Source organism: Cyphomyrmex costatus, unplaced genomic scaffold (assembly GCF_001594065.2).
Source record: "Cyphomyrmex costatus isolate MS0001 unplaced genomic scaffold, Ccosl1.0 scaffold21, whole genome shotgun sequence".
NCBI lineage: Eukaryota > Metazoa > Arthropoda > Insecta > Hymenoptera > Formicidae > Cyphomyrmex > Cyphomyrmex costatus.
Window position 1 is genome coordinate 1,301,582 of NW_017276147.1, and position 12,384 is coordinate 1,313,965.

The following is a 12,384-nucleotide window of genomic DNA, read 5'->3' on the forward strand; positions in this document are numbered from 1 at the left end:
AAAATACTTATAGGAATTTAAACTTCAAGGAAAAAAAGAACAAAACAGATCGCAACATTATTATTTTTAATTAATTTTTAATAAATTTAAATGGGATTTATCTTAAAGTTTAGAATAAGATACACAGAATTGAAAACCTTAATACCGAAAAGTCGGAAATTATTAAAAAAATTTATTTTTGTTTTAATAAAAATTGAATTTATTCGATCTTGCGTATTAGCAGCTTTTATTTGATTATTTTGTGTTTATATACATATATAATGATATTAATTTGTTACATATCCCTGACAATTGCATGCGAGATAAAACATTCGAAGAATTTTATCAACTTTATTAATTGATTATATCTCCTCTCTTATCATTATTGCGATAAGGCCTAATGAGATAAATGATAAGGCTCGCGAAGTTTCAAATGGTTTTTAGTGTGCTTATTATCGACAACACCGTGTACATTTTGGAATTCGGAAATCTAAAAATTACAAAATTCTCGTTACAAATTTTGCGAATTTTTTTCCGTCGCCATGTTGCGACGATTGCGAGCATTTAAGTCGGTGAGTACTCATACCGGAGTACAATTAAGTCAAAAATTAATAAAGTGATACAAATTAAAGTGCGAATGATTTTCTCTTGCTTAATATTTCTGATTTTATATCCTCGGTTTTAATGAAGATAAAATTGTATTAATCAATAGATAATATAATTATTAATAATACTACAAGCAAAAAGATTATTTCACTATCCATAAGATTACATACATGGAACAGAAGTTCTTAGAGAGGATATTTGAAAAATATTTTTCTTTTTTGGAAAGATAAATGATAAGAAATCAAATGTAAAATGTGTGTACAACGATATTTTAAGAGAGCTATTTCTCTTTACTGCCGTCATTGGAAAATTATTTATGGAAACAGAAAAGCGGGAGGGAGAGAGAGAGAGAGAGAGAGAGAGAGAGGGAAAGCGAGTGATAGCGAGAGTGAGTGAGCGAGTACATCATCGCTCTCAAAGCGATGACTTTTTTACACGTAGAACGTTATTAATGTTATTATGTACACGTTGCTGTTGAGAATAAATAATCATGCAAATAAAGAGATATTTCTTTTCATTGCTATTTAATTACTACACAAAAGAGTGAAATAAAAAATTACGTTTCAAAAAAATAACTACATATAAATACAAAGATATTTTTTCTTAAATATTACGTTAAGATTTTGACCGCGCCGAATAATGAACATTCTAAAGAAGATATGGACCATATTAGATAATAAACACAATGTCTAATTGTCTAGAAGACACGTTTTATGATGTCGTTTAGATACTTAAATCTTATATAGACTTTCTACAATAAGCTATTAATTAAGCTTTAAACTGTAAGAAATTGACCAATGAAATGTGAAAAGAATCGACTGTACGATATGCATATATATGTATAGACCGTTCTTATTTTAAGTAATATCTTACTGCTCTTTGGTTAGTATTCATAGTCGGATCTTACAATATATTTAAGACCGTCTTAGGTATAAGAATCGACTATTAGCGTTTTCCACTGAGAAAACTAGTGTAAACTGGTGCACACTATGAGTGCAATTGAATGTAAATTAATTTACACATTTTCAATTAATAAATAATTTAACCCCTTTAGTTACATATTCTTAGTTGTCATGATAACCTTATATAATATTAAAAGAATTAAATTATTTATTAATACTGAAAAAATGTAAATTGATTTGCATTTTACCTTCAATTGCGCTCAATGTGCATCAGTGTTGCACTAGTTTTCCTAATGGAAAACACTATACAAATTCATATAAGCTGGATTCTAGCTTATAATTGGTCAATTTCTTACAGATTAAGACATAAAGCTTAAGTATGGCTTTTTGTAGAAAGCCTATTAGACATTTTATGTTCTAAAAGATTTCTTTGGTATTTGCATATAATCGATTCTTATATTTAAGACTGTCTTACGATGTTATAAGTCAATCAGAAAGTGATTGTATTAGCATTTTAAGAGGATTTTAAAATAAAAATATAATGAATATCGCTCTTTACGTTTTTCGGCATATCTAAATGAGGGAATCGAACTCACGACCTTCGTTAAGCAGCCATTTGGCAACGACTGAGCTAACGACCCTCTTCGATTACCTTTACTCTCTAAAATTTTTAGAATAAATCTCACTTTTTGAAGAGTGAAGTCTTATTTTTAAAGATTGAGAATTGAACCACTCTTTTTCAGGACTGATTTTAATCTTCATTCTGTAAAATAAGATTGATTCACTCTGAAAAATTTAGAAAGTATGCGTTTCGTGATACTATTTTTAGTACAATTTTGCGATTTACTTACACGAAAAAAAAAATAATAATAAAAAACGTAAATGCAATTGTATCGTCGCGTCGCGACGTTCTACCGCGTGTGTTTGTTTACGACGCCGGGTGTATTTTTCGCACAGGCGCACATGTGATCCTGGTGTCGCCACCTGGTGCACCTTCGATCGTCTGGCATCGTGGGGGGACACGTCAAAGTCGCGCAAAGCCGCTGTAGAGAAAAATCTGTTCCGCCACACGATGAGGCGCGACTGGGCAACACTACGCGGGAATGTCTCGCGAGTACGCGGATGAGAATAAGGGTTGTGCGCGAGTGTATCCCTGCGAGAGAGTTAACATGATCAGCGGCATTCAGATCGCCCTGAAGAATGCCATTGACGTGGTGAGTAATAATCAGTCGGTGCAGTCGGTGGCGGCGATGATGACGAGCACGACACGACGATAGCGTCTGCTACGAATCGCGCAATTGCGCTCTGTCCTTGCACTCCGCGATAACAAATATGCTAAATAGTTCCCTATCGCAACGAGAGGAAAACCTAATGTACTTATCGGCGGAATGCGGGTGATGTCATAAAGGTCTCGCTCAAGTCCAGTCTTGCAATCCTTTTGAAAAACCGATTGAATATGATATATCGACAGAAAAGAGGAGTGTTTATGAACATTTGTAGCGTAATTTTTCTACAGTTTCTAACAAGTTACTATCAAGATAGCATATGTGGACTGACAGTTTGAGTCCATAGATAGAATTAATTATTGAAATTCGAGCGTGCTTTTACATTAAATGAATATTATCTTCTTTAAAATAGCGATTACTATTTTTTAAACGTACAGATTTTTCCTATAGCATCTGCTATAGGTATTTTTAATGTATAAATTTCTTTCATATATTTATACATTTATTCTTGTAATGTTTTGCAGTTAGAGATGAATTGCTCTTAAAATTTTTCAGACAAGTTATTCGTTAAAGAAACGGTCGACATCTTTTGTAACTTCTCCAGGGACTCGTAAAACTGTATTCTTGTATGATAAAGATAAGAGCAAGTATATGAAAATAAATGTACGAAAAAAATATTGAAAAAATAAGAAATAAATAGAATATATGTAAAACACAAATAGTACTTGCAAAATTTTTCCTTTCCTATCTATAACAAGGACATTCGCGTCGAATTGGGCCACGTAATAAATTAACACTTTGAAATTATTACCGATAAAGCTTATCAGGTAATAATACGTAATTTGACATAAAAACGTTTTTTTCGTGTGCAATTAATCTCTTCCATTCTTTTGTGCAATAAAATATATGATTAAAATTAAACTGTTTCGATCTCAAATTGATCTGACGCGACACAAATAGGAACAACTATTATAATTTCATAATTATGATCTACACTGTAACGACCTTTTTAATGTATATTTAGTTTAGAAATATATATATATATATATACTCAATATATATATATATATATGTATATACACTAAATATCTAATTGTTGATATGTAATTTACTTGACCTTACATAAATTTTAAAACTATCTTCCTTAGATAGTTCCTTAGACTTCCTTTAATATTAGAAACGACCGGTTATTATTATTGACTATTTCTATTTTTTTTTAATATACAAAGACAAAGACTTAAAATAAAATAAATTAATATAAAAAATGACTTTTTACTGTGAACTATTTTCTTTTAGAATTAATATTATATTTCCTGCATAAAAGATAGAATTCTAAAATTTTCTATTCTTTCAATATGTGCTTTGTAGTAATGAAATATTTGATTTTTTATTACTTTCATTACATAATTTAGTAGCTTGATTCTTTTTATAAGTAAGAAAACGTTGGTACTCTACTGAAAAAAAATCTAAATTTAATACATTATTTGTTTGAACAGTACCAACTAAATATTTACTAAATATAAAAATATATATATTTATTTGGTACAAGAACTTTAATTTAACAATCATTTTTATTTACAATAAATATTTATTATAATATAGTATAAATAACCGTCTAGTAAACATTATTCAAATAAATATTTATTAAAAAATTCATTTTTTCTCAGTGTTCTAATTTTCACTTTTATTTTGAAAAAATATATCTATACTAAATTACTTTTGAGAATAAATTACGTTTCACCGTATTCACTCAAAATACATATCTATATTTGCTTTAATACTTTCAGATAGCTCCGCCGGCGACACCATTGCAAGATTTCACCTACCACTGGAAGCAATTGATGAACTTCTATGTGAGTCATCTGACCGATTGCAAGGTGCCTGTACAAAACACTAGCATACCCCGACATCTAGATGTATTACTGGATATTTTATTGCAAGAGGAGAAAAAAGAGAATGAACCGGGGCCTTGCCTAGAATATCTTTTACAGCACAAACTCCTGGATTTACTGGCGACTTTGGCAAGCGCGGAGACACCGCCTGGCATGCGAACAGTATGCCTCGCCTTTCTGAGAAAATTTTTGAGCAGGTCAATATATCCTTTACTGCATCACGCGTCTATCTATGCGCCAGTACAACGATTAGTAGCACTCTGCAATGGCAACCCACCGTCACCAATCGAGGCTGAAGAGGTACGATTAATAGTGAAATCGATTCACTGCAATCTGTTATGAAAGAAGGATAATTTTCATTTTTTCGTGGCCATGCGAGATCATCTTATTTTTACATTATTTTTAATGTATTTTTCTTTATGGAAATCGAAAATTATCATGTGTACAATGACGTTATACTTAAGAAAAAATTGGTGCATTGGAATAAAGAATAAAATTCGTATTCAGTTATGCTTCAATCACTTAAAAACTAATTCAGAGTTGTTGATCTAATAGACTCTTAAATGATTGAAGTATAATTGATAGCTGTATCGTAACAACGTGAGAATAAGGATTCTATTCTTTAATTCAATATACTAATTCTTCGAATAGTAGCGTCATTATTATAATTTTCAGTTTTCATAAAGAAAAATAAGAACGTTGGAAAATATAAAAATAAAATGATCCCCAGAGACATGAAAAAAGTTGTATCTTCTCTTTCGAATTTATTCAAAACTTGTCAACGAAACAATCTACAATTTTAAGGAATCACAATTATCTGGAAAAATTCTAGTCTACATGATGAATAATTTTATATACACAAAGACATTTTCAATTGCAAAATTCCACAAAAGATTTACTTGAAAATTTTAACTAAAATTTGATTTTAATATAACAATTTTTTAGCAATGAAGACATTTTCATTTTTCTTTGCCTGATAATTTTTCAAAAATATATTATTTTTTGTTGAAGTTTTTCTTTTATTCTATTCTTCGGTTTGCAGAAAAATTTTTCTATTTATTTCTTAATTAATGCTTCTTACTCAGTTTCATTTCCAATTCGATATATATCAGTTGCGCTTGATGCACTGACATTAATATGTAACTGATTTAAAAAATTTAATGCTCACTTACGTAATCAACTGCTGACAGATTACTGAATCCACTGCATCTCGTCCCAGCTTTGTTGGCGTAGGATCCTTCTCATCTGGCGTAAAAAGGTTATTCTTCTCCGTAGAATTGAGAGGTGCACTAATCAGATGAAGTCTTGTACTCAAACACTTGTGACACACTCAGAGCTCGCGACTCACTTTGCCATTGTATCGAGCAGCGACGCAAAATCGAACGTAATTGAAGGTGAAGTTAGCTGGAAGTCTGGGTTTTCAAAAATTTTTTTTCAATTACATTCGATTTTGCGTCGCTGCTCGATACAATGGCAAAGTTAATTAATCCTGCGATTCTGAAGTACTTCATACGAGTCCATATTCTACTGAAAAAAATCACGTCACGAAGTTACATAACAAATCATATAATGAAGACAAGTAAATCACATGTATACATCTGTTATAACAGATTGTTTTAAATCAGTACGTGATTTTTTTTATAGTAGGGTATGGGCCTGTTCTTTTTACTGAATTAGTGCACAGAGTGCAATAAGTTGAAGTGAAACAGATATACGTTTGTTTCATTTCAACTTATTGCACTGTATATGTACCAGTTCAGACAGTGCAGGCAAAAAGAACAGGCCTGTGTCGAATATATGATTTTCCTGAAACATCCAGCGACGCGGAACCGCAGTGAACCTGAAACCAATTGAAAATCCTTTTTTTTTTTCTTTTTCTTCATAAATTGACATAAAAATATGTTTATTATAAACATGGAAATCAGTTAAACTATGAAATACACTCTCTCTCGATACACTTTATTGTTAGGTAAAATATATATTTTATAATTCAAAATATTTTAGTTTTACATTCAGATTTTCTTTTTGCCTGCACTGTCTGAACTGGTACATACAGTGCAATAAGTTGAAATGAAACAAACGTACATCTGTTTCACTTCAACTTATTGCACTCTGTGTACCAGTTCGGTAAAAAAAAAAAGAACAGGCCTTAAATCAGTGTATACACGGTTTTAATATGCATCATATACTGTAGTACGTCCAATCGAATTAGCTATTATTAGTACTACGCGAAGAAAACAATTTGAGGTGTGGTGGTGTGGACTTTCGAAAGAAAGAAGTACATTCAATCGACTCCAGCAAACAGAAATTTTTGAGAAGAGCTCACATCGCGTTACAAAAGACCTAAGAAAAAGGAAGTTCCTCAACCGAACTAAGGTCGGTTATGCGGTTTCTCCTAGGCTATGTTTACTAGGCTGTATTCAGATTTTCTCGAGTTGTTTCCTGAACGTTAAAGGATAAATGTGATACCTGATGAGTGTCCAGGTAGGTTTGAACGCAGCAGATCGCAGATTACACGGCGACACCAGCACACCGTATATCCGTTGGCGCGAAACAAAACACTTCGAGTTCGAATGTATAATATCTTCGGGCCTCCTCGGCTAGTTCCGCGTTTCTTCGTGGTTGCGTTTGATTTCGCGCCACCGATCCGACGCGTTTTGGAATTTCAAAATGCCGGAATATATATATCTTCGCGTTTTCGTTTACTCATTTGCTTTCTACGGCAGAAAGTGACGCAGTCATTGCAATTTCACGATTACTCTCCTTGAGCCGTCGTAAATTAAGAAATTTTCGAAAGAAAATGCAGAATATTTTTTTTCGATTAATTTCTTTGCTCTCCTTGCGTTTTCTATCAGGAAAACTAGTGCAATTGAATGTAAATTGATTCCTCTATTTTCAGTGTTAATAATTTAGTCTCCTCTCTGAATTCTTTAAAGTAGAATCTCATTCTAGAGTAAAAATTGAACTAGTCTTGAAAAAGAGTGGCTCAATTTTCAATCTTTAAGAGTAAAATTTTACTCTTCAAAATGACTATTCACTTAAAAAATTTTTTAATGTTTTAACTACGCATATTCTTTGCTGTCACAATAATCTCATATCATCTTAAAAAGATTATTTTTTAACACTGAATTAAATATGTAAATGTGAATAGATTTGCACTCAACTGCACTAATGTTGTAATTTTCTTAGTCGAAAATATTATTCGTTTCGTTTTCCGATGCCATGGCATACACGATTCCGAAATGTCTCGATATAATTCTTATACCTGCTGTTATTCACACTTCTTGATATCGTTCTATGATAAAGTGTCTCAACGATAAGTGTCACTTTCGCATAATGGTTTACTGATTATCGTTTTGCATGGTAAGAAAAAAACATCGCGAATTACGAGACGTTACGTACACGTCAACCCAGCGCGAGACGTTGCACTTCGAATGGACCTTCGGTTAATTTCGTTTAGCCTCGACCGCGTTCGGTATCGCACCACCGATCGTGCTTAGATGCGATTTTGAGATGCTTATTAACTTACATATACAAAAGAAATTTTCGCTGTTACAGCAGAAACATCATTCCTGCTGCTGCATGTTTTAGACAAAAAAATGCCCAAGTTTTACTGTTATATTAATTATTCGATATTGCCACAGCAAAGCTTTTGCTTTGCTCATAAAAGCCTCATTGCAAAATATCATTTTATAAGTGAATAAACTGAAAAAAAAAAGTAATTTGTAAAGCGAATATTAAAAGCATAAATTTTCTAAAATATCTAATTCTCCACATGAAAAAGTTTTATTTATTTTTATTTCTCTCTTCTTCCTTTGCACGAAAAGAAAACGATTTTGCTGGATACAATTATTGATCTGAAGGATTTATTGAAAGTAAAAATAATTTTATTAGAAATTTAAATTAATTGCTAAAATAAAAAAATATTCAGCATTATTCGTTATTTTTTAATTTCCAACGTGATTATTTTGATGATCTAAAACTAACTTATTGTCTAATCTGTTTCCAAAATTTTCATCGGATCTCTCAACAAAATTTTTCTACTCTTTGTATGTAAAAATATGAATATTTCGCTAAAGAAAGATAACTTAATTTGCTATTCTAAATACACTTTACTGTGACTATCATCGCTTTAATGATGAAATAAAAATTAATTATTATAACAAAATAATTTGTAGATTTAGATTTGTATTTTACATTTTTTTAACAAAACTTTTTAATAAATAAAATTAATATTTTTGATAAATATATTTTTGCTATTTTAATCGAAATTAATTATCGCCATCTCTATTTTAAATTTGAAACAGAGATTATATGTCAATATTAAAATAAAAAAAACATGTATCTATAAGTTTCAAATATTTTTAAAAGTGCTCTTGAAAGGATTATTAAAAATACGGATTTTTAAATATAAAAAATTTCGAAACTATCTATACTGATTTATTAAATTACAAATACTAATATCTGCTATAAATCTTTTTTGTTTGTAGATACAGTTTCTGTTGACAATCTGCTACTTGGTCTGCAAATACCCTCATGTGACCAATATTATCAATGATGTGCCAGTTGTGCAAGCAGTCAACAATTCTACTAAGAAAGATAATGAAAGAACGGAGATTCAAAGGGTGACATACATCCCGACTAGAAAAAGGATCAATTCCAACCCCTTGTTCGAGCCTTTGGATACACAAGCAATCACATTGATCAATCCAAACCTCTTTGACAAGGAACGCCGGAAATTGCCACGTTCAAATCATGTTTTCAAGACGACTGCGTCAGATTCAGGACATTTGTCCAGGAGATCGAACGAGTCAGTGTCCTCAAGAGAGGAGAGCGTGTCATCGAGTCCTCTGGCCCAAAAGTCGGTTTGCGATTCGCCTTTGTTGAATACGACGAACAGCGAACAGTGGGAAGAAAAGAGCGGAGGAGACTCCTCGGGGAATAAAATCGACGAACATTTACAAAACCTGCGAGATTTGCGATTAGATACTGATTGCAATGTCTACGAGGACGCGAGTTACGTGGCGAGTGATAATCAGAGTTTAAAATCGCCGAAAAAGGTGCCAGAGAAGTCCAAGTGTCTCCTATTGGACGCCTTACTTAGCTACTTAAATAGCGCGGTAAAGAACTTTAGACAAAACACTACTTTCTTCACGGAAAGAACAATTTTTAAAGTATCTAAGAATTTAATTAGATACAAGTCTGAAAATATAATTTCGTTGGAATATTAAAATTATTATGTAGGACACTTAAGATAATTGCTAGAATGTTAAAACTTTGTAGCATTGCTCATCATGCTTGAGTTTTTCTTTATTTTAACTATGACAATAATAATTTTTGATGGTCCAACAAAATTATTTTTATATCCATAGCGGCATTTTGTTTTTATTAATACTAATAGCTAATTGTATCTGTAACATTGTAAATGTGTCATAATCCATCACTCTTTTCTCAATTCAAGGACAACACCGTGAGAATACGAGCATGCGAGGGAATAATGGTCCTGGCGTCCCTGAAGGATCCTTCATTCGCGCAAACGGTGGCCAGGAGCGAGCTGCCATTAATAGTTTCTGCTCGCTTGGAGAACTTGTTTAATGCCATTCCGGCACACGTAGACCACTTGGATATATACAATGTAGATGTCACGTGGGGCCTGGACTCGCCGCTATGGACCCAGGAAAAGAAATTCCCTGGTTGCCGACAAGTGGCGGCGTTTTTTATGTGGTACGACTATTGTGATCGGCTGATCAGAGAAGCTCAGATGGAGCTTGCTGAGACGTTAGCGAGGACCATTCGAGTGATGTTTTTTGAAAGGATAGTGACACCCGCCCTGGCCGATCATCATGTCGTACTTATCACAGCCCTTGTCGCCAAATGCTTGAAAGTGACTACCTCTTCTATATTATGCACGGGTAATGTATTTGAGATTCTAAAACGATCTCACGAACAAACTAATAAAATATTTGAAAAACCTTTCTATAAGACTCAATATACGTCTAAGAGCAGTTTATAATATAATTTTCTTAGCCAAAACCTAACTATCTTTTATTAAAAAAAAATTTTTATATTTTAAAGATCTTTTATTTTTTCGTTTATGTTTATATCAAGAGTCCTTTAACAATTTTATATTATTATTTTTAAAGATCTATTTATGTAATTCATTTTTCATCTAAATGTTTGAAAATATTTATCATCGGTTCATCCTATATGTATATTTGAAGCTTCAATGATTTTTCAGAGGTGAGTTACTGGTTGGTCGGGCAAGACAGAGATTTAGAAATACCAAACGTGTGGACGTCACCGGTGTTGCACAGACTGATAGAGAACTGCTTCACAGACAGTAACGATCTCACGGTAGAAACGTTGAAATTGTTCGAGGAGGCTATAGACAAAAGAAATGAACACATACTGCACTGTCTCGTACTGATTTATCTGTCCACACGAGCATATTATGATAACACTGCTGCTGATAGTGCTATCACCTCGTGGAGTGATGAGGAAGATGAAAGAGAGAAAGATAAAAAAGGAACTCTGGATCTTTCTTATGAGCAAAATCACAGCCGCACTTTGGCACCGAGTAACATCCATCGAGTTATCAATTGGTAAGACTAATTAATTGGTATGAATTCTTAAAAATTTTTTATAATAAATAAAAATATATTAATTGCTTAAGTCAAAATGCAAAGATGCGCCGCTCTTTAGAGAATTAATGGAATTAAGTAAACAACGAACAAGAATGTGAAAATGATACAAATATTACAACGAAATAATCTTCATTTCAGTTTCCTGTCGTTAATGCCACGTTACTTGCAAACAGACCCGGATGTTAATAACTGTGAGAAGTATATGCCTGCTTGGGAGCAGCAGTATACTTCGGCGCTTTCCGATTGCGCACTGATGGCATGGCCATTAGAGGCGGTAATGGTAGACGATTCCGCGAGTTCCGACTCACGACCAGAAGCTGATCATTGTTCGGGCAGATTCTACATGGGACCATTCCTGAGCATGCTTTTTGACAAGATTAGCAACATGTCGAGACAGCCGTATGAAATTAACTTAGAGGTCATGGGGTTGATCCTCAGATTGGCGCTACTCCCGCACCCGTACCTGCACGAGTTTCTGCTAAATCCTTTACTACCTCTGATACCTGGCACGAAGAGTCTGTTCTTGCGCTTACAGAAAGTCGTCAAGCAGCTCGTTAGCGAAATACCAAAGACACCGGAAAATAAGATGATATTGTCGGAGACGAGGCAGAGATTATTGAGTAATTGTTCTCCAGAAGAGTAAGTGAAATCAGATTTATTTTATCACAAATTAATATTTTTTTTATGTCCTTACATTGAATTCATTACATTCATACTACATCAAGTTATAAAACTCGGCCAATGTAAATTCCCTTTAAACTACCTAATATATTTTGCTATAAACATTTAAAGTTCATAAAATTTAATATTACAAAAGATTATTTTTTAAACAATTTGTATAATTAGATTTTTTTTTATAGAATGTATGAATATTAATTTACAATATTGTTTTCTTTATGTTTTGCTAATTGTGTTTTAGGGACAAGGAGAATATTCTATTTGAAAGCGTTGTAGTGATGGAAGAATTATGCAAGGATCTCGCAGGCATAGCATACGTTAAATATCACCATTCTATTTAACAAATTTCTGCATATTTGTTAAATATAGTGGTAATATATTTGAATAATTTGTAGACATTAATTATGTATCAAAATCGTGTATAACTACTTGTACTTTAAGTAGTAAATACTTTTGT

At 32.5% G+C, this 12,384-nt stretch overlaps 1 protein-coding gene across 1 annotated transcript; it reads left to right on the forward strand.

The window, feature by feature from the left end:
• Window positions 1-2,516: 2,516 nt before the first annotated feature.
• LOC108773464 (protein FAM160B1) lies at window positions 2,517-12,384 on the forward strand. The gene is made up of 7 exons (XM_018539280.1): window positions 2,517-2,701; window positions 4,501-4,905; window positions 9,096-9,725; window positions 10,067-10,517; window positions 10,844-11,207; window positions 11,388-11,888; window positions 12,169-12,384. Exons 1-7 carry the CDS (start codon window positions 2,591-2,593, stop codon window positions 12,266-12,268), a joined length of 2,562 nt encoding a protein of 853 aa, XP_018394782.1. The 5' UTR covers window positions 2,517-2,590; the 3' UTR covers window positions 12,269-12,384.

Excerpts from the sequence above, each read along its gene's own strand:
- LOC108773464 (XM_018539280.1), top strand. The coding sequence starts at position 2,591 with ATGTCTCGCGAGTACGCGGATGAGAATAAGGGTTGTGCGCGAGTGTAT. Across the intron at positions 10,518-10,843 it reads CTCTTCTATATTATGCACGG|AGGTGAGTTACTGGTTGGTC; the intron begins GTAATGTATTTG and ends ATGATTTTTCAG. Across the intron at positions 11,889-12,168 it reads AGTAATTGTTCTCCAGAAGA|GGACAAGGAGAATATTCTAT; the intron begins GTAAGTGAAATC and ends ATTGTGTTTTAG.